Source organism: Arvicanthis niloticus, chromosome 26, assembly GCF_011762505.2.
Source record: "Arvicanthis niloticus isolate mArvNil1 chromosome 26, mArvNil1.pat.X, whole genome shotgun sequence".
Taxonomy (NCBI): domain Eukaryota; kingdom Metazoa; phylum Chordata; class Mammalia; order Rodentia; family Muridae; genus Arvicanthis; species Arvicanthis niloticus.
Genome location: NC_133434.1, coordinates 20,043,308 through 20,067,090, shown reverse-complemented (window position 1 = coordinate 20,067,090; position 23,783 = coordinate 20,043,308). Strand labels below are relative to the sequence as shown.

The following is a 23,783-nucleotide window of genomic DNA, read 5'->3' as shown; positions in this document are numbered from 1 at the left end:
GATCTTTTGACCCCTCAAAGGGTCATGATCCACAGACTGAGAACCAATCTGTTTGGATATCCATTTTTTTTTCTTTAGGTTTGGAAAATGTTCTGCTAAAATTTCATTGAATAAACTGTTCCTGTCTCTAGATGTTATTTCTTCTGCACCGTGAGTTGTTAGGTCTGCTCTTCTTTTGTTCTGGGAATCTACTAGTACCCATCAATCTGCTTTCCACACGTATTGCAGCGACCTGTTGTCGGGACCACACTCTCCACCTCTGAAATCTCCTGGTTGTCCCTGGTTTCTGGGTGTTCCTTTCCACTGCGTTTATCTGACGAGTCTTCCATTTTTAGAATTTGTTTACATGGATTCTTTGGTGAGTCTCAATTTCCTTTCTGTATTTTCCTCCATAATTTTGAATTTCTTCTTATGGCCAGTTCATCCTCTGTGGAAACTTTCTTGTCCTGGTCCTGGATTGATTTCACACATCTACTTGAGTTCCCTCAATAGTCATCGATCCTTCTTAAAAGTAGCATCCTGACCTCTTTTTCTGAGATTTCAGTTTTCTAATTATCCTCGGTGTTCGATGTTTAGTGGTTGTGAGCTTGTGGAGGTGTCTAATCTCTGTGTGTTTATTTGTTGTACTTTCTGTAACTTTTGGGAGGGTGTGTCCTCCAGGTTTCTTATCTATCTCTGTTTCCTCCTTTTAGTTTCCTTTGTTTTACGTGGGTCCAAGTGGTGAGTTGTCTTCACTTGGGAGGTTTTACCTACCACTCTTTAAGAAGACCACTGCAACGACGCACAGAATGATCCGAGAGCAGGTGTAGTGTTGGCGTGTAGTAGGAGACACTTGTGTACTTGCATTGCCAGCAAGGTTCAGAGACAGTGTGGTACTGGTACTGATGTGGGAAAATACAATTTGTAGTATTTGTTTTAGAGCCAAGGCTATTAATAATGAATTAGCAAAATGAATGAACTGGCAATAGGAAAGATGGAGAAGAATGAGTAAGCTTAAGTAGTATGATGCAACTGGGCACTGGTGGTTTGCCTCCTGATTTGTGGGCAACAAAACAAAACATAACAAAAACTGTCCAATTAGACCAGCAGTGTCCACTTGTGTGCTGGGACCCATTGTGAGGGGGTTACATATCGGATATTCTGCAAATGACATATTTATATTACGACTGTAGCAAAATTACTGCTACAAAATAACAATTTAAGCAATGTTATGGTTGGGGGGGTCATTTTTATAGGATCAGAGCATTAGAAAACCATTGAATTAGACTGTATCTCTTTTCTTAAAGAAACAGGATCTTTCTGAAAAACAAACAAATAATAACAAAGCCCCGTAACTTCTGCCCCTCTGATTGCTTGGATCTGGACGGTCTGTCATTGACCTGCATCTTTCTATTTATGGTTTTTGATATACTAAGCTGGATGCCCTTTTATCACATGGATCATCTATTTGACAGAAACACACCCATCTATTTTAACTTCTCCTTTTGTACTGTAAAATGACATTTAAACATAGTTATAAAATATCAAGCAGAACCCTAATAACAAAGAAAAGGAAGACCATAGTGCAATTAATGAATTATGTACTTCAGTGTGGCCATGTTCCAGCATGACTATACTAAAACACAACAAGGGCCCAAACCTACTTATTTACATCTGCTTATAATGTATACATTGAAATTTAAGAACAATAGAATAAGCAGCCCTCCATTGAAATAAGCACCTACAAATGTGGTACTATCAAATAATTTTTTCCCCAAATTGTTCAAAAGGATACAAAGTATAATTACCTCCCACTGTACAACACAGCTGCATTTCTTGAAAATATAGTATCAGTTAAAATGAATAAAAACACTGTGATTCTATATAAAACAGTCAGGTCTTAGGTATAAACAACACAACATTTTTTTTTCTCTTCACAAATAGGCTGCATGTGGGACATTTGAAAGGGACGCCAGCACTTGACCATCCTTTGCTTCACTGGCTGCATTCTGCCTTACACTGGCTGTGCTTGCTGATCTCCGTATTTTCTGAGAAAATCGGACCCTCCACACAATTCCAAAGTGCCCCCTAGAGGTTAGTACCGGCAGGAAATGCTATTTTTGTGTCTGTGCCTTACACCAATGCTATTGTCAATACATGCCTGGGCTTGAAGAAGATGTCTATCTCCCCACCCTGTGCTCAAGGCTTCTTTTAGCTGACAACTGGACTACACTTGGAACCCACGATTGTCCAGTAACAGATTTCATTAAAAACCCTGTAAAAATTATCTTTGTATGCAGAGAACTAGAGAAAGTTGTACTGATAACCACATTCCTCTCTGCATCTACTGCCCCTAAAAGACCTCCTCCTGTGCCTCCTAGGTAACCAGGATGTGGCCACTTTCCTTTACCCACACAAACACACAAGTATGCTAAAGCAAGTATCTAAAGTCATTTACATATGACACTGAAGTACTTGGCTGCATTTTTATTTGGAAGAGCAGCTTCCTAATTCAATTTTCATTAGGCACCCATTGAATAAAAGTGGTTTCTCTTTCTTGATTAACCCCATGTCTAAAGTGTATGTATTTAAGGCACAGGTCAGAAAGACATTAGTTTGAGAACTGCAAAAGAAAAAAAAAAGTATTTTAAGTATTTCATTAAATAGGATTGGAAGTTTATCTTTTTCACCAAACTCTTCTGTCATGACCATACAGATTCTTTGTTAAATGACCCCCTCAGTCCCCCACTTCTAAAAGCAGCATGGTTACAGATAAACTCCAGCTTTAAACAAAGGCTACAGAGACTGTCTTTACATGGAAGGATTTACAGCTCAGCAGAAAGTCAGCATAGCTGCCTTCTGAATATCTCAAAGTTAAAATACCACTACAATGAATGAAGAGGATCAGCCAAGAAGATGCGTCATTGGATAAAATGCTTCCTAGGCAAGCGTGAAGACCCGAATTCAGATCTCAGGCATTTATATGAGAAGATGATGACAGTGGTGGCCTGCATTTTAATGCCAGTGCTGGGAGGCAGAGACAGGGCAACTGCAGAGCAAACTGGCTGGTGAGACTCTGGGCTCAGAGACTTCTCTGCAGTGAAGAGAGGGCGATTGGGGCAAACACCTAATGTAAACCTCTGGCCCCCACACATATGCACACAGATGCAGCTATGCCTATATGGGACGGATGAACGGACGGACGGACGGACGGATGGACGGACGGACACATACACGCACACCCAGAAAAACTCAAACCCTGAATTAGTGCTTGAATATCAATTAAATTTATACACATTGTAAAAGACTTTTAAAAAAATCCCTCTAGAAAATTATTTAAACTTAATCAATGAAATGGCCATTATAATAGTTAGCCAGCCTTGTTGCTAATTTACAATAAAGTCCACGACACCAACCTTTTAAAGAAAATAATCTTACTGTGGTTTGTTTACTCATCAGTGTAATTGGGAAAGATTACCACATCCATGGAGAGGCGCAACACTGGGAGCAAAAGCAAGCACATTTGTGCATATAATGCAGACATTCAGTTTTCAACACTGGGATTTCTAATTTATCTAGACAAACACTGACACTTTGTGCTTGTACTTGTGAGATGTGTTGTAGGAAAGTCACTCAGTTTAGTTTTAAAGCAACTGGGTACACACTCTACCTCTAAAACTACCTGTCTCTTAGGAAATGATGTCACGGGTTACAATTCCTATCACCAAGAAGAAGATGCTGGTGCGACAAACAACCTCATAGTTACTAAGATCTGAAAACCTCATCAGATGACACAGCCTCCAGCCAGCACAGGGCAGCCATGACACCTGTACTCACCTGGTGCTCGGCCGCTTCTGTAAGGCTTTGTCCAGGATGAGGGACGGGGCGCTTCTCCTCCTTTCTGCGAGTGTTTTCATTTTCTGTTGAGGGGGAAAAAAATCAAAGTAATGACAAGATGACCTGTGAAGGAATTAAATGATGGTTTTCAATCTAATTCAGCAAAAATTCACATTGACCATCAAAGAGTCTACAACTTCCTTCATGGATCTAAAGCCACAACCTTTAAAATAGGACCACAAATGTCAATGTGAGGTATAAGCCATTTTTATTGCCAGAGAATTAAACTAAAAAAAAGAAACCTATCATATCTTTTTGTCTATATGGTCAATGTGAGGTCAGTGGTTCTCAACCTCGCTAAGGCCTTGACAGTTTACTGCAGTTTCTCATGTTTTGGTGACCCTTGACCATAACATTATTTTCATTGCTACCTCTCAGTTGTAACTTGCTGATGTTAATGAACTATAATGTAAGTATCTAATATACAGGATATTTGATATGCCCCAAAGGGGTCAGGACCCACAGGTTGAGAACCATTGGGCTACATAGACATGAATCCTTTTATTTATATTCCAAGGTATCATTGGGGGATATACTATTGACTCCACTTCATGGTGATCACATGTCCTCAACTAAGCTTCAGTGGAAGATTAAATCTGGAGAAGTCAAACGAAGGGAAGAAGAATCAGTTAAAGCTCAAACCATAGTGAATAGGGTCCCCCGTTTTTACAAGATTTATTTATTTTTATGTGTATGAGTATTTGTTAGCCTATTGTATACCATATGCATGTAGCACCGGTGGAGGCCAGAGAGGGCCCGAGATCCCCTGGAACTGGGGTTACAGGTGGTTGTGAGCCATTAAGTTGGTGCTGAGAAGTGAACCCCAGTCCTCTGCAAGAGCATGGAGAACCCTGAACCACTGAGCTATCTCTCCACCGCAGCAACACTCTTACCAGACATGTAATCAACTCTTTATTTTATATTCATATATTCACACACAGGGGTACTTTCTTTAACTTTTAAGAAAAACTCATTCTCTATTTAGGTAATTTATAAGGAGTAAGGCTTGTTACTTCAAGTTCTGTATTTTTAATAACTGAAAATTTTGTGGTGAATAAGAATCTATTGCACCTGAGCTAGCTGGATAATTATTCTCTAATTAAAAGAACATATAGGTTAACAACTGTGGATACATTAAGAGAGCCTGATTCTAGAAACTGGTGAGTAAGGTTAACTAACAGGAGTCACAGACAGCCACAATTAAACTTCAGGCCACACGACAAAAGTACCTCTTCCTGCTATATCCTCCTCCCGGCCTGGCCCAAACTCAGACTTACCCAAGAGCTTGGAATGCCCGTGTTTGGGAACCAGACAAAACTAACTAGCTGGTTAAGGGTCAACATCTTATTGTATGTCACAAAAGAATTAACCCTTTCTTGGCTAGTAAATAAAACTTAAGATACTAACACAGGGGCAGAAGAATTATCCTTTAGTTGGATGATACACTTCTTTATTACAATTCTTACTCCCAAAATTCATCACGTTCACAGGGATTTCTCAAATCACTGCTTTCACTGCCACTCTGGCCTCATGACTGGGGCTACTCCAGTAATCCTTTGTCCTGTGTGGATGCTCTGTCCTCACAGCTCTCAAACACATTTGACACTGAAGCTGAAACAATTACACAGAACGACAAAGACCAGGAAACAAATGGGTTAAGAAATGGAGACTATCAGATACCCAGGTCAGGCATTGCTGACAATGAATCAGTAACAGGCTCCAGGCTACTAAGCGAAACAAAGTCTACATGGTGTGTTTGGAACCTTCCTCACAGGAATAGCACATAGATTCTCAACCGTAGTAATTTCAACAACTTAGCTCGTACACCGCAGCATTCAAAGTGCATCTCCCAGTTTCCATTAGTCACATCAGTCTGACATCCCAAGGCTGCAATGACTGTCTCTCTGCATGAGCAACCACAGGACGAGAAGACAGAGTTGATTTCACTAAAAAGGTGCAGGTTATTAAGATCATCAAAGCTGTTTCAGACTTTTGTTCTTCAGGACTCCATTTCTTCTGGCTTTGCCTTGACCCCCTTTCCCCCATCTGCCCTTGCTCATTTTTGTTATTGTAAAATTTGAAATGTGAGCAATCCTGCTGTTCCTACTGGAGGGAGTCCTTTGCCACCTGTGTGACCTTGAAGACTAGCTGACCTCTGTGGGGTCACCTCTGGGGCCCTTCCTGTCACTATCAGCCGACTTCAGTCCTAGAGTAGTTCCTCGTTTGTACATGATTTCTAATTCTGAACTCTACATTCTGGGTTGGTGACAAATTTGGAGAGAATTGAGAGAGCCTTGAAATGTAAAGAAAAGAACTTAACACACACACAGACACACACACATACAGAGACACAGAGACACACACAGATACACACACATACAGAGACACAGACACAGACACATGCACACAGACACACACACAGAGACACAGACACACACATACAGAGACACACACACAGACACACACACATACAAGACACAGACACACACACACCAAAACCCAAACAAACAAAAACCCCAAACCCCATATCACATACAGAGACACAGACACATGCACACAGACACACACACAGACACACACACACACACACACACACACCAAAACCCAAACAAACAAAAACCCCAAAACCCATATCACATACAGAGACACATACACACACAGACACATACACATATATTTTCAAATTCACAAAAGCTATGAACTAATTTTTTTTCACAGAATTTCCAAGATTCTGAAATGGATTCTTTAATAATCCAATGTGTAAGAAACCACCTGATTTAAGAACATCTTCCTGAGAGTTATTTTTAAAAAAATGAACATGGGTAATTTTAAAAAAAGTGGCGACACACATTCCTTTGTATTTTTAAATACATTTTTCATGGAAACAACATGAAAGAACATTCCTAGGCACAGTGATTAGATTATATTCGATCCACCTCACTCAGCTAGACTCACACTGAGAGGGATGCAGTAAACTCAGAGAGAATACTGCTATTGACTGAAGTCTTAGAATTATACTCAAACCTTACGCCAACAAAGTCATACAAGCCAAGACAACTTGATCCCTTCTATGGCTTCTACTGTCCAGGAAACAAGAACATATGGACTACACAGGTTCTTAGGCCATTTGACATTATTATAACTAATATTCTACCTGGATTTGGTAAACGAAAAGAAAGAAAAAGAAAAAGCATCAGATGAACTGTTTAAGACTCACAGGATTCACTTTGCCCACAATTAATCAAAGTCTCAGGAGTGGCGGATATAACTGAAATGATAAAGAATTCAGTGTTATTTCATTCAGATCCACAGATCCTGTTGCTTATGTGTAAAAGCCAAAGGCCTATGGGGGCTCTGAACTGAAGACACTGATCTTCACTCAGGCAATAAGGACCTGGACTTTCTATTTGTCTATAAGGAAATGGAACTGAACAGGTTGGAAGGAAATAAGAACAGATTCTTCTGTAAACATACAGTAGTGCAAGCCCATCAGGTCAGGCTGCACTAGGCCAGCAATGTTTACAGCTCTTTGGAGATTAATTATGGCTCCTAGTTTTATAAGTAAACTGCAAATAGTGTATGCTTTTTTAACTGACAAATTACTATCCAGTTTCTTACTATTTTCTTATTTTTTTTTTCTGGATTCAAGTGTTTGATGTTTAGAGCAAGATGACATCACAGTGGATGCAAGGTGGGAAGGAAATATTTTTTTAACACTCATCTTTTATCTTAAAAATAAATTAAGATGATCAAAGAGAAAAAGATGCAGTAGTCCTTTTAAAAAATGCACAAACTATACATTAAAAATCAATTGTATACATCTTTTAGAAATGAGCTTTATATGGTACCGTTTATCCAGTGTGAAGCAGCTCCAAAATTAACAAGAATTTTGGGTGTGCTATAAACCAAACGAACATGAAATAGTATTCTCTGTCTACACCATTATCCCCAAACAGGACAAGCTCTTAAAAGAAACTGTAATAGAAAACAGTGAGCACATTTTCAAACCTGTTCATCTTTGCAAACAGCCACTTACTTGATAAGCATAGGATGTAAATTAGGGAGAAATGAAAGCTTTGATTTTTATGCTGTCTCTCTGAAGCTATATTTAGCTTGGCAGGTCAAAGAACTATTCCACCCAACGCCAAATGGACAGAGGTTAGAACTGCAGATGAGAATGAAAAGCATGTAATTCATGTTTTTCTAAAATAACTCAAAGCTTCAATGATGTTTCCCACCCTAAGTCATCGCCATCAGCTGGATCCTCTGGACATCTGACTCTCGGTGTTCCCACCTCGATCAATATGCTCTGCAAATGTTACACAGCCTTTGCTGTGGCACCGTCTGCCCCTTTCAGGTACAGGGAGCACTGATTACCTCATCAAGAACCACCACAACTGAGTCATCTCCTGATGCCCTACCTTCCCCAGCTCAGGACAAACACTAGTCTACCATTTGTGTTCTGAACAGCTTCTGTAGTGGAATCCATACTACATGGCTCTTTGTGACTGTTTCCCCTAAATTGGCACGATGTTTTCCAGCTTAAGGCATGCCGTGTCATGCCTTACAGGACTACCTTCTCTTCCAAATGTGCCCGCTTTCTTCAGCAATTATTTATTGAAACTCAACTTTGTATTCCCAAGCTTAGTGTGACATGGGCATAAACTATAATCAATAAACAGCAGAGGGGGGCATGGGAATTGTTAAGCTGGATCATTTACCACATTGACACACACACAGACACACACACAGACACACACACACAGAGACACACACACAGAGGCACACACACGGGAAGCAGCACTCCTGTCTGCAGGAAGCTATCCTTTACACACCCTGCTACCATCACTTCGTGCTCCTTGGTAAATACCTGTCTAATGATTTAGCAAGAATTTATTAGCTGTCAACAAGCTGTGCCAGGATAACTGGATAACTACATGAAAAGAAATGAAGTTGGGTTTGTAGCTCGTGCCACAAAATAATTAACTCAAAAGTGATGAACTGAATGAGTAAATATAAAAATCCTTCAAAATACAAGCTATTTTGGTCACTTTCAATGAGACAGACAGTTGCTTCTTCATGTAACACTGCAAACACAAGCAACAAAAGACCAGAACGGTAGACTGTGCACTGTTAACACTGAATACTTGCACAGAATGGAGGCCATTTGTAAATTATACCTATGCTAAGTGACCCATATCTAGAATATATAAATCACTATTAGAACTTAGTCATAGAGGCCAAATTACCCAAGTGGAAATAAGGTGAAAGATATGATTTCTGAAAAGATATGAACATACATGAAAAACTGTTCAACATCATTAGCCACCAGGGAAATAAATGCCACAATGAACTATTGCTTTATCCACATCGGGATGGTAATACTAAGAAAGACAGTTTGCTGTTGACAGAGACACTGGACTCTTACACACTGCTGTCTCATTACAAGTTGGATCCATTACTGTCAAAGAAAGTGCGAAGTCCCACCAATGGTTAAACAATTTTTTCCATATGATCCTGCAATTCATGCCGAAGTATATCCCCCCCAAGAGAAACGAAAATGCATGGTCATGCCAAGGCTTGCACACCAACATCTATGACAGAATCATGGAAACAACCACACTTAAGGATAAGTAAGCACAATGTCACATGCTACATATGAAATGTTACTTGGTAATAAAAGAAGCACTAATGGGCGCCATGACACGGCATGCCTTAAGCTGGAAAACATCGTGCCAATTTAGGGGAAACAGTCACAAAGAGCCATGTAGTATGGATTCCACTACAGAAGCTGTTCAGAACACAAATGGTAGACTAGTGTTTGTCCTGAGCTGGGGAAGGTAGGGCATCAGGAGATGACTCAGTTGTGGTGGTTCTTGATGAGGTAATCAGTGCTCCCTGTAGCTGCTTGTGTTATGAATGCTAATCACGCTCCCAGAAACTGCCTCAGAGTGACTGCAGGGAGCCTCTGGGAACCTGCCCTAGTAGGTTCTGATTGGTAAATAAAGACGCTGGCAGCCAATGGCTGGGCAGGGCAGACAAAGGCAGGGCTTTTAGGATTCCCCAGCTAGTGACAAAGAGGAAGGAGAGCCACCATGCTGGGAGCGAGTGAGGGAGGAGACACTCTGCCTGAGAAGAGTGGAGAAGGTGGGGGTAAAGCAACCATGTGAAGGATCCAGGAGAGTGTGGCCCAGAGGGTTGCCCAACTGAGCCCAGGGCAGCCAAGGAAGAATAAAGAATTTAGTGATAACTCTGGATTATCAGTGGGAGGTGGATTAACTGCGTGGAGGTTAAGAACCAGCCAAGCTAATGTGCTATTTAAGGTATATTAAAATATAAAGGCTGAGTGTGTGTCTTTCATTCAGAAACTTAAACCACTGAAGCAGATAGTGAACACACGCTGAAAGGAGCTATATACAAAATATATTGCTACAGTGCCCTAGGACCAATGCATAAAGAACCAATCAAAAAAATCAATGACTGTACACTTGAAGCAGATGAACTGTACAGTATTTCAACTGTGCGTTTAATAAAGAACAAAATTAAAAAAAAAAAAAAACTAATTACCTCTCTACTAAACCACTAGGCTCTGTTTCAGCAAACTGACTTGTAACCAGAAATTAGAATTTTCTAACAGCCACCCAATGCATACTACATGGACATGTAAAACTGACTGCTGTTTGTGTGGGAGCAGTGGGGAGCTCAGCGGCTCTGTATGAAACTCTGGGACTGGCCTGACTACTTGTGAGGGTTTGCTGTCACCCACTCCCTTAGGTGTTTGCATGGCAAGTCATCAGAAGTAGCTACGTAAGAGTGGTTACACGTAGGACTAGCAGGAGGTGAGTGTACCTATGTAGGGAAATAGATTTATAAACAGGCAGCTGAAGGACCAAGCTGGCTTTTTCATCAACTCAGAAAACAATTTTTTTGGCCCAGAAATTTTTTGTGTTTTATTGCTTAAAAAGATATATTCAGTAAAGGGAGGAATAATATACACTTCCTAGTGTTTTCTAGAAAATAATGCTGTGTCATTAGAAGTGTTTTTCTTCTCTTAAAAAGTTATTTAACTTCAATATTTTAAACATTATAAAATCTGCCTCTATTTTCTTCCTCTGCCTGACACTATTCCCTCCTACCTTCACGTGCAAAACAAAAATAAACAGACAAAAAAACCCCACTGAGTCCACTTCCCCGCTGCCTGTTCATGAAGCAGGGCCACCTGCTGGAGATGGGCAGCAACTCAAAAAAAAGGGACCCAACCCTCCTAGCAGCCATCCGATGCCACTCAGCTCTGAGGGGAGGAAGACCCCATCCATATTTGATTTTGTCTGGCTTCATCTTGTGCATACAGTCACAGCTGCTCTGAGTTCATGTGTAGCATGTCCAGAAAACCCTGAATTTTTTTTTTTTTTTTTTTTTTTCCCTGCAGTCATCTACCATCTCTGGCTTTTACAATCGATGATCTCCCAGGCTTGGGAGGAAGGGGTATTATACAGATGTCCCATTCTGGGCTGGCTACTTCATTCTTTCATTCTCTGCATGTTGACCATCGGAGGCCTCTGTGCTAACTGTCATTACTGCAGAAGGAAGGTTCTCTGATGAGGGCTGAGTCATGCATTAACTTATTGCTGTAGGGTGAGCATTTAGAAAACAGTCTGATAGTGTGTCCACTTAGCAGGATAATGCGAGTAGAATTTCTACTAGAGCCTATGCCTTACCCATTCACAAGTTCATGGGACAGTTCAAGGAACCAGGCATGAGATTTCTGAGGCCTTAAATCCAAACAGAAAATCGTTGGTTACCTGCATAACACTCATGCCGCAATTTCACTAGTGGGCGTGTGTTGTCAGGCCGGTTGTCATTGTAGTTTACAAGGGTCACAGCTGGGCACAGCTGATGATTGCTTCTGTCCTCTGAAGTATCCAGAACACCCGCCAGCACTGTGAAAGTGAGCCAGGAGGAACAGTACTTCCTGGTCAGTGTCAGCTTCACTCCTCCTTGCTCTCGGACTCCACCATGTAGTGTCTTTGGCAATACGATCTTACCACTACGTTTCTGGAGGGTAACCAGGAGCAACAGCGATGGTCATTATGCTTTGTCTTTTTAGGGGTGGTGGTAGTGGTGACGGTGTCTATAGGATCTTAATGATCAACAGCTCATAAAAGGGAATGACCTATCTGGTACCGGAATTTGCTAGCTGATACTGTTTGGGAGAGGCACTGCTGTCCTTCTCCCTAGTCTAGGGTAACTCCACTTAACCTCTTTGAAATTCTGTTTATGTTTATATGTGGAGAAGGTCTTTTGGTAGTAAGTCTTCACAGGGCTTTTTCAAAGGTCTATATGGGGAGCCCTGTCTATGTAAACGCCCCCGTACCTAGAGGTTGTCATTAGAATTTTAGTTGCATGTCCAACGAGAGCTATGGCCCTGATTTAATCACCTCACACTCGAGTCCATATCCGGCGTTCTTAGTCTTCTCCAAAAGTAAACATAAATAAATACTATCAAGAGAAAGGGATAGCATGGAAGATTTAAGCCGGAAGTGAACTGCAACTTTTCGTGGCTGTTTTTTTTTTTTTTTTTTTTTTTTAGAAATAAAAAAAATCAAATATTTCAAACTTCACAGAAACAGTGCTAACATCACCCTTGAGCTTTTAAAGTTAACAAAACAACGTTAAAATGAGAGATTTGAGGGAATCGTTTGAAGACCTACAGATTTGCACAGCTATAAAAATACTGGATCAAGTTTACAAACTTGCTGGCTCAAATTTGACTACTAATCCTTTTGTGATGAGTCTGTGCAATTTGGTGAGCAGTGAACTCTAACTCTCTCTCTCTCTCTCTCTCTCTCTCTCTCTCTAGTTCCCCACATGCCTGCAGTATTTATTTGTGGAGACATGCTCAAGCCACTGCACAATTATAGTTCAAAAACATTGGCTCTGCAGTGGGAAAAGAATTATTTTTAACCCTGCACCTTACTTCTGGATCCTACTATCACAACAAGATTTTGAGAGCTGCGTGAGCTGATACTTCCAGCTATTGTCCGTTCAGCCTACACTAAGTAGAATGCTCTATCTGTTCATAAACAGTGCTGTCCAGAATCAGACTGAACATTTAGCTCAACAAAACATCACAATAAAGACTACTGTGAGAAGACTAATATTCCTTCTGACAGTCGGATAGAAACATTTTTACTCTTGGCTATTTTCTCAATATCATTACTTTGAACAACAACAACAACAAATCAAGAGTCTATATAATGTAGCCCTACTGGGCCCTACTTCCAGGACATAATTTCTCAGATTCTCCCTAAGACCTAATTCCTGCCCTATCTCTCTGTGTGAATGTATAAGAAATTCCTGAACTGAAAAGTACTGTGATATTGGGGCACACATTCAAGACTTACAGTAATGCCTATAAATGAGGGAACACCACAGTGTCCCTTAAATATTCTTTGTTCCTCTGCCTCTATCCACAATGCTGTCCTATCATCACATGGGCTATTGAACTGGCTGGACTGTGGTCTCTATCAAAGCCACCAGCTTCAACCTCTGGCCACGCTTCCCTTTCAAAAGCAGCACTCAAGCACACAGGTCCACCACAGATGCTCTGTGCCTTAGAGCAAGATTCTGCTGCAGTTCTTCACATCATGGCCAACACAAAATTCATACAGTCATGACACTTTATGATAATCACAGGTACAGTTGGGCTATCCCAATACCCACCTGTCTGAGGGCCAAGGGTTTAATGGTATGAGGCATACTGCAATGACTGGGAACCTCTGCCTTATAACTTAGTCTTTCACTTTCCACACTCAGAGGAAAAAGGTGTTATAATCAACAGAAACACATCAGGATATGGCTGGACTTAGACATAGTGTTCTTCTCCACGGTCAGGTATAAAATGGCCACTAGAGTGGGGAAGAGGAAATACTAGGTTCCCTTTGCCGTAAATGAGGTCCCAGGTAAATTAGGAAATCACAGGCTGTGGAGAAGTTGGGTGTTCCAGATCTTGATACGTGAGCTGATGTGGTGACACATACCTTCCATTCCCAGAGTCCTCTTGAGTGACCAGACATCTAAAAACAGCTTTTACGTCCAGTTATGCCGTGTGACAGGTGTCTGTCAAAATTAGGTCAGGACCGCTCAGCTCACTATTGACACACAGTGCTGACAGGGCTGCCTCTGCTGCTGGCTGGATGTTTCTAAGCTAAACTTGTCCTGAAGAAAATAAGGCTGAGGAGAAATTTAAAAATAACTTGGGCTGTGTTGCCTACAAGCACCATTGGGGTGGAAGGCAGAAGTCACTGAGGAACTCCTTCTGCTTTCCCTGCCTCCAAAACTGTGGCAGAGCCATCCATTACAAGAACAAGAACTAAGGGCTGAAGAAATGGCTCAGTGGCTAAGAGCACTGACTGCTCTTCCAGAGGTCCTGAGTGCAATTCCCAGCAACCACATGGTGGCTCACAACCATCTGTAATGGGGTCTGATGCCCTCTTCTGGTGTGTCTGAAGACAGGAACAGTGTACCCACATAGATGCAATAAATAATTTTTTTTTAAAAAGGAACAAAAACTAAAGATTACCCTACCCTAGTTCCAGACAATCATTAGAGTTGTGACTACCATAGAGAGCCTGCTCTATGTAAGTGTCTTAAACAGACAGGGACTCACAGATTTCTAATCTTGAACATGAGAAACCTAACAGGAACAGCGGGAAAGCAGACTTTTCCTATAGTACAAGTTTATTTTAGATGTATTTTAGACATGAGGGGTGTATTTCAAGACACTCCACTGAGTAACAAAATTATGTGTATACACACACACACACACATATACACACACGTGTGTCTCCAAAGTACTATATATCACGGTATAAGTGTATGCCCATTATGTCTATACATGACTTTATACAGCTATTTTTGGTAGTACTTAATAGTAATAAGTGTTAGTGTCCACAAAGGTTGAAAAACAATGTGAGTTGTATGTCTCCAGTAAGTTGTCTGTGGTATAGACACGTGATGCATTTACAATACAATGAATGAACGGATGAATGAATGAATGAATGAATAAGTAAATAAATAAATAAATAAATAAACCCAACATATCCTGAGAAGGTCAAGGGCCATGAAAAAATCAAGACTCCTCAGTTATTAATAGGAAGGGATTCCTTTCCAGCTTTCTTGCTTCTCTTCAATCACCAAATGTGTTGCAGTTTGTCTCACAGACTCTGCTAATTTGTAACTCAAGAGAATGCTGGAGTCTCTGGGAGCAACCCTTGCCTGGCTGCAATCTTTATTTCAGAACAGATGACAGCCACTGCACAAAACCTTTAGGTATCTATGGGTTGTGTGCTGTAACTTCCCATCTTCATCCCTGAGGCTCACTCTTCAGATTTAACTAACAGGGACTGGGGAGACGGCTCAATGGCTAAGTGCTTAGGCTGCAGGAATGAGAACCTGTGTGGATCCCCAGCAACCACCTATAAAGAGGAGCACAGCTGTGTGTGCAGCCCTGGCATTGGGACCAGCAGATCCTGTGAGCTCCCTGCCTGGCCAGTCTGTCTGCTCAATAGAAAGGCAGGCTTTGGGATCAGTGAGAGACTCTGTCTGAAGGTAGCAGAAAGCCATCAAGGAAGACTTCTAATGTCTTGTTCTAACCTCTGCCTGTGAACGAACACACACACACACACACACACACACACACACACACACACACACACTTTTAAATAAATGCATGCAGATAAAAGATACCTCATTTCATATCTAACTGATTTTATCATAACATGAAATTTTAGAGCCACAAAAAGTTAAGTTTTTTGCTATGTTAGAATACAGTATTGGGCTACATTTGAAGAATCACCCCTGGATGGTTAAAAAAATAATAATAATAACTCAGACTCAAGTCTTCTTAGTTTACTGATGTAACTTTCAGTGGCATTTTCCACACATCGCTTTCCACAGTGGAGTTATCAGAGACACAGGACTTGGTGCATCTACACAGAACTTCAAACTATAGTCTTGAGTCTACAGGCAGATATCCTTTCCAACAGCAGGCAAGGCTGAACTATCAGCACAGACATTCAGCTTGGCTGAGAAGCTCCTGAAATCTGTCTTCCTTCTATGAAACACCAGAAAGGGGCAGACATCTAGGCACAGCACCTAGTGAGCTGACAAAATAAGAAGACTCGTGTAGCTGCATGAAGGGCCACTATTAGTCAGTGTTCACCTAACATTACCTAGGGACCTATGTGACTGGAGCAAAGAATCTTTCCTAGTTGGTTTTATGCAATTCACTTTGTGAGTAACACCAGAGAAGGGCTCAGTAGGACACAGTTTTAAGCACGGGCTTGCTTTTCTCAGTACTGAAGAATAAAACTAAAGCCTACTATTAAGACATTTCATTCAAGCCTAGTGCCACACATATGCTTGGCTTGGTTAAAGTAGTCAGCTCTTGGCACAGGGTAGTGGTGCTGGTGGTATTCTACCACCAAATGCTATAAACAGATCCGGACCCTTAAAATGCACAAAGAGGAGACAGTAGAATTCATAACAGAAGCTGTGACATTTGAGATGCTACAACGATTTTCAAATTATTTTACTTTGACTGGTATGCCTATAAATCTCTTTCCTATCCCAATATCCACTGCCCCCTTTAAAAAAGTTGTTAATTATCAAGCATCGGCCAAGGATCAGTGTGCTGGAGCCTGACACAAGCCATTCCTAACACCAACATAGCTCTAATATGTGCTTCTACTGTACCAGGGACGCGAAGGACAAATAGGGACCTCCCCAAAGAACACATTATCCCAGAAGAACTTAAGTTGTCATCTGTATGCTGCAAGTGCATTTGAGAGCTCTATTCTAGGGACCACTACACAAATTTACTGTATGTTCTTCTGGAGACCCTCAACTACACGAACTCTATCATCTAGAGTAGACTACATTTTTCTCTAAAACTCATCGTATCTTGTGTGTAGCATATAAAGGTGAGCTCTTCAGCTAGGTAATTCTGGGGGTTAAAACAATAAATAAAGCTATAAAACAACGAGACTGACTTCTGTTGCGTACCTACAGGCTAGCTGCTCAAAAACACCCACCCTAGGACCTCTGGATTTAATTTTACCCTTACTTTCTGAAATCCTCTTTAATGTATGAGTCCTGTCCTTTACAGAGGTAAAGGACAATTTAAACAGACCTTCCCTTCAACAGCTCAGTGCAGAATGCATTGTGCGTCTGAATACTTGCATTTGTTCAAATCGGGATTGAATTTTAATGATCCATTTAATAACACAATTTAATAATTGTTTTGTTACTGTTTTTAAGCTCTCCTTCTAAGCCTGCTATCCAACATGGCAACCACTGAATAAACACTACTATATAAATTTAAATTCAAGTTAATTATGATGAAATCAAATTAAAGAAGCAAGTTAGATTTCACCCAATGAAGAACTTTTGTTCTTAGGAAAGCAAGGCTAAATATGACCCAGCCAATCCATGCTTAAATATTTACACTCCCCCGCAAAGCATAGGTCAATGCAGAGTTGTGAATGAAGGTTCTCAGCATCTTCACTTGTAACAGCCAAGAAGCAAATGAATGGATAAATAAATGGCAAATGAATGGATAAGTGTATTATAGATTCAACATCCCTAGTTCCCAACCCTGGCATCCAAAATTACTGCCTCAAACTCTGAAACTTTCGGCTTGCTGATATAAGACAGAAGAAGAACATTCTATTCCACATTTCCTGGGATGGGTTGAGGTCAATATACAGGTGCACTAAAAACAATGAACAAAATTATCTTTAGATTATACATGTAAGAGATGTGAACTAATTTTATATTAAGACTTGAATGCCACCCATGAGGTATCTCATTTTGTATGACCAAACAACTCAAAATCTAAAGCATATAAAATCTGAAACTCCCATGTTACGATATTCAATCTTTACAGCTCATCCATGAGAGGCACAGACACATACAAAAAAAAAAAAAAAAATAGGTGGATCTGAAAATTATATCTAGTGAAAGGAAGGCAAAAACAAAAATAAGATTTCACTTATATAAGCTGAAAATGCATACTTAGTCTATAAAGACAGAAGTCAGATGGGTGACTTCTTGGGAAGATCCATATTTTCTAAGTGCATACATACATCAAACCTTAGATTTATAAATTCTAAATATGTGAGGTTATTGTCTATCAGTTAAACTTCAAGAGGGATGTTAATATCTTCAGGGTACCAGCCACATTTCAGGAGCTCGACAAGCACGTGGTTACCAGCTACCAGACCCTGAGGATGAACAAGCTTCATCACCTGACCAGGTCTCACTCAAAACAACAATGCTCCAGACCAGGGGGCAGGAAACTACAGGATATGTTTATTCTGTTGTTCTTGTATGTGTGCATGATGTATATGGTACATGTGTATACACATACACACACCTGTATGCTATGGTGTGTGGAGGTCACAGGACAACTTGGTGGAATCAGTTCTCTTCTATGTTAGCGTGGGTTCTGGGCACCAAAACCAGGCTCTCAAGCTTGCTCATCAAGTGCATTTACCTGATGAGCCATCCCACTGGCCTCCACCACATGTTCTTATACATAACACTCTGCTGGAGCACAGTCAAGCCGGCTCACTTAGATAGTGTCTGTTCTACTTCAGAGCTGCAGGGGAAAACTTAAGCAGAGACCATAAGGCTGGCAAACCTAAGTATTTACTGTTTCCTTAAGGCTTGGTGATCCTTCTCTTAAAGAGAACGTTCTAAGGGCAGGGGCCACATTGCTCCTGTTCTTTGCTTGTCATGACCCAAGGAATGCTTATGAAACAACTACTATATGGCAGGGCGAAGACACAGTTGGGAGGGAGGCAGGTATTGGGAAAGAAACAAGAAGAGGAGAAAATGCCAAGTGCAATGAATGCTAGGACAACCAATAAAGCAGAAAGCCTGGAGCATGACAGGAGGTGGATTCCATTTACACAGGAAGGAGAAAGGGAGGGAGGGAGGGAGGGAGGGCCCTCTAGAAGTCCTAAGATTTGAACATGAAAAAAAGGAAAACCAACCAACAACTCTTTGGGCAGACATAAAGGGAATAACACCAATTCCTCAAAATAGGAATGAATTTGACTTAGGGTATAAAAATGAAGGCCCAGGAGGCTGAGGAACATACAAAAGGAGGAGGGAAAAGGAATGAGAGAAGTAGAAGGGACCAAGGAAAAGTATCAAAAGTTTTACTAGGCATGCAAAATGAATTTCCTTCAGAATTGTAAGCAAATGAACATCATCAATTCAAAAAAAAAAAAAAAAAAAACCACCAGCACCCATTCTAGTACTGCTAAATTCAGACAGGTCACAGAAGGACACGGAGGTGTCAGAGGGAGTTTGTGCAAAGGCACAGGTTAGAGATGGGTACTGGGCAGCCTGGACTGCAGTGGAAGCTGTGCAGGACTGAGTGGAGAAGTTTTGGACGCTTTTGAAGGGTGGTGGATTAGCCGTTGCAGACTGAAGAAAGGTGTTGAAAACCCATCCTAGATGACGGCATGAATAACCCGGAGCTCGAGCGTTGTGAATTACAAACATGGGAAAGTGCACACTACGGCTAACACTATTGTGCCAATGTGCCATCCTTCACTCAATTTTCTCAACAGTCTTGGGGAGTGGAGATGGAGGTGGAAATGTACTAGCTCTTTGTGTTTTCTAACGAAGGACGCCATCCTAGAGATAGTGACTGTTCTGAGACAACAGAGCATAGGGAAAAAGGACACAGCCTCCCTTCCGTTATGGGACAAGTGCAGCTTGAAAATCATAAAGCTACTCTTTAAGGCTCCCTTCCCTCCCCTCCCCTCCCCTCCCCTCCCCTCCGCCCCTTGCTAGCATACTTAATCAGCCTCAGGGGCGGAGCCACAGTCTTTAAGAAAACAAATGCTTGATTCTTTCCAATGCCTTAGGTTTATGAAACCAAAACGCTTTAAATCTATGCCAATTGCCTAGTGTTCGTCTACCATCCTAAATTAAGAATAACATCCTGACATTTTAACGTTTTATTTAGAAAAACCGGATTACACACACACACACACACACACACCATACACACACACACACACACACACACACACAGGCACGCGCGCGCGCGCGCACACACACACTGTCTCTGAAGGGTGAAAAAAAAAAACCCACAAGGGCAAACATCAGCCTCTATACATCAAAGGCTGAGCCGCCACTACTGCCCATACATCAAGTTCACAGACACCCATAGAGGGCTCTGCGACAGGTCCAAGATCCTTGGGAGCTCACATACATTTCCATACAGCTATCACCTCTCTTCTTTGACCTCCAGCCAACCCACCATCCTAGTGGGAAGATTAATGAAAGGCCATAAAATCCGGACATGCAGGGAGCCAGTGTATCCCTTTGAGTCTCTAATTATAGTAATGCAACGTTTTCACATTATTTGTTAGGGAAGAGCTAGAATGATCTCTCATCCCAACTTGTTTCCAGAGAAGCTAGAGAAGGCGACACCACCGTAAGGAACAAATATGGCCAAATATCGGAAGGTTTTGTGCTGGAGGAAGGGAGAGGGGCAGACATGGCTACAGAAACACCCAAATCAATTCCCAGGAGCCCAGAAGCTCGCGGCCCACGTGCACTTGCCCAGGGACCTATTGCAGACACATGACCTCCATCGAAATCCTCCCGCTGCACCGTGGACCAGGCAACCACCAGCAAAAGCTACAAGTAGTTGCCCGCACCGGTCCTTCGGGTGTCAGGGAACAAGGGCACCGCCCCCACAGGCTCATGCAAAGTCCCCTCTCAGGGGTGGCTCTGAGTCAAGCCCCCCACGCCCCGCTGGGACCTCGGGAAGCTGCCCACCCACCGCCAGCCTAGATCTAGGCCGAGTCAAACCTCCGAATCCCGCAGTGTGGCCCATGGCACCCATCTCCGACACCCCTTGGAGGCCTTGGGTGGGCGCATCATCCCTCCCCTCCGCCTCCTACCTTCCTCCGGCTGTCAGGTTAAGGCTACCTCGGGAGGCTCGCAGGGAGGCACTCCCCCGGTCAGAGGTGAAGGGGCAAGGGGCTTTTCTGAGACCCGTTCCCACCAGAGAAGATAGCGGGGGATCCCGGGAGGCGACCACCCCACCCCACGGTGGGGCCGTTAACCCCTTTCAGCACCAGGCACCCGTGGAAGGAGCGAGCCCATGGGGGCCTCCCGCTCGGGCGTCCTCACCTTCTTGGTGCCAGGGCCTCCCGCGAAGCGAGACATGCCTGTCAGCGAGGAGGAGCGCCCCGGCTGCGCCCCTAGAGCATCCTGCTGTGGAGACATCGCTTCCATGAAGAAGATCTGCAAACCAAGCCCAAGCCAAGAACCGGATGGCTGCGCCGCGCGGTCCGCTCAGGCCGGACGCCGAGCTGCGGGTGCGGGCGGCGCGCCTCCCGTCGGGGCCATGGACCGCCGCCCGCGCCGCGCTCGTCGCGCTCGCCGCACTCTGCTCCGGCTGCAGCAAGCGCTCGGGGCGGCCGCCCGTCCACGCAGCCCCGCCCCTCCGCGTCCGCCCCGCCCCCGCCGCCCTCCCCGCGCCGCCCGTGCGCGCCGCCGGGAGCGAGCTCCCCGGGCTTGTCGCTGCCGGAGCCACTAACCTCACGAGGTGCCTCCACCGGTCCGAAGCTCTCGCTTCGCCACGCGCCGTGCGCCACGCAGCACGGCCTCCGGTGCAGCTCCACGCGCCTGTCCGCTCGCTCCCGCCAGCGTCCCTTCCCGCGCAGCTGCAGCGCGAGAGCCGCAGCGACCGCGGCTCGCTCGAAGGTGATGCAAGGGCGGTCTGCCTGTCTAGCCTCGCTTTAGCGGACGGCGGAAGGGACCCCACCCCCTAACCCCGTCCCTGCTCCACTGAAAACGGAGTGAGAGAAATTTGGAAGCTCTGGTGGCATCGCCCGACCTCGGGGGCAATGTCGAATGCTTGCTAGATAAGCCAGTCTGGGTAACCCACAGGCCTTTGCTTTGCAGGGAGGGCAGCAAGCATGGACAGGCAACCTTGCATGTTTGCACCACTGGCTTTCGCAGGCAGCAAGCTGCAGGGACGCTGCATTCTGAAGGAGAAAGAGCAATTAAAAGGAAAATACAGGCAGAGAGGAGGTTGAAACTTGGCATAGTATCTATGAAAAAGCGACAATATGTGGAAGTGTTTATCAGATATCCCAGAGCTCAGAGCCTAACTTCCTGACGGCCCAAATAGTGACCCCCTCCCCCTTTTTTGGACTAAATAATAATCAAAGGGCATTTGGAACAGACCAGGGTTAAGTAGTGCTCGCTCTTTGCTGGGCTGGCTGCTGGTGTAAATGATTCAGTAGGTGGCATTCTTCCCTTGGAATCAGAACTAGGGTGAAAAAAAAAAATCACCAAGGACATCACTCGGTGATGCTAGGTGGTTATGGAATTGGATTATTTTTGTGACAAGGAAAAAGAAAAAAAAAGAGGTTCCTTGCAGTTTGGGCAGCTATTGGGACAGGTTAGAAGGAACAGAACTCTGGTGGGCAGTGTTCAGAGCTAGGGGATGCTGTCCAACACACACTCCCAAACACACACCACAATCTCCAAAACCTAAGATTGTGATTGTTTGTTGTGGAAATATAAGGCTAATTTTATTTACACTCACACTACATTGTTAAAAAGAAGCTTAATAAATCATAAATATATATGTACACACACACACACACACATATATATATATATATATATATATATATATATATATATATTCACATCTGTGAATCAGGGGTGCTACTGTTGTGGCCCTTGTGCAGAGAAGGGACTTTGCCCCAGTAATTTGCAGGTTGTGCTTAAAGGGGGCTTTGCAGTTCTGTCCATTCACTTGAAACAACCCCCAGTCTTCTTAATCTCTTAATTCTTTGGTGAATGGACACCCTGGCTTTTCTTAATCTGCCTCATTTTATTTTTTTTGTTTCAATTCTTTTATCTCCATACAGTTCACTTAACTCAGAGAGTCGTAGCCATCCAGACAATTTTATTCTTTGTTGCCACCTGATACTTTAGGCAGTGTCTAACATAATAAATGTTTGTTAGTTAAGTGAACTGAAAAGACACACAAATGATATGAGAAAGATCCAGAAGGGCCAAGCCAGAGCTGGCCGTCATTCAAAGAACCCCATGTATATAAAGTGTCTCTCTGTGATTCAAGAGCCAGTGCCCCAAATCAAGGTGCCTTCTTTTTTTCTGCAAATATGGAAAACTTTCACTGTTCATTTTCTGTTTTTATTTCCTAGATGAAATAGCTTGGGTTGGCACAGAAAATTGCCCTCTCCGTGTTAAGTTTTGAGGCAAGGCTGCTTAGTAAATTTGGGTTGGGACAGCAGACAGTAGAGACACATGTCTGATCACATCACTGCTCTGCTAACATATTATTTGGTTCCTTGCTATGGAATAAACCTAAAATGCTCTAATACAGAGTGAAAGGCAGACACCCTGCCCTTGCTTCACTTTCTTACTGCCTCTTGTGTGTCTTTTCTTCTCACCCTGTTCTCTGTCACGTTGAAATTGTCCTATTTCCAGAAGCCCACTTGGACCTTAAAACTGTCCTTTGCGCCTGGGAAATTTTCAGTCTACATGTCTACCCTCTGTTGCTTTACACTGAAATGTCTAGTGTCTAGTGCATAAAAGGTGCCCAGTGAATCATTCTGGAAATCTTCAGGACTGTCAGGAACTGAGAAGAGCCTTCCTAGGTTTATCTCTTACCCATCTCCAGACACCCAGGCTTGAGGGTAACTCCTGCAATTGCAACAGGAAGCCTTTGCTGAGTGTTTGCTTTATGGGAGACTATGAGCATTTCACAGATGTAATTATTATATCAGATGGGGTGGGTTCACTTATTTCCCCATTTCACATATATGACAACA

At 42.8% G+C, this 23,783-nt stretch overlaps 1 protein-coding gene across 1 annotated transcript in view; it reads right to left on the bottom strand.

Moving 5' to 3' along the window:
• The window catches only part of Arhgap20 (Rho GTPase activating protein 20), a 74,126-nt gene extending 52,746 nt beyond the window's left edge, over positions 1 to 21,380 (bottom strand). The window contains exons 1-2 of the mRNA XM_076925183.1: positions 21,100 to 21,380; positions 3,817 to 3,899 (exon numbers count right to left, since the gene is read on the bottom strand). Coding sequence (XP_076781298.1) covers positions 3,817 to 3,899; positions 21,100 to 21,204 — 188 coding nt within the window. The 5' untranslated portion in view covers positions 21,205 to 21,380. The remainder of the gene's footprint in view (positions 1 to 3,816; positions 3,900 to 21,099) is intronic.
• Between the last annotated feature and the right edge of the window lie 2,403 nt (positions 21,381 to 23,783).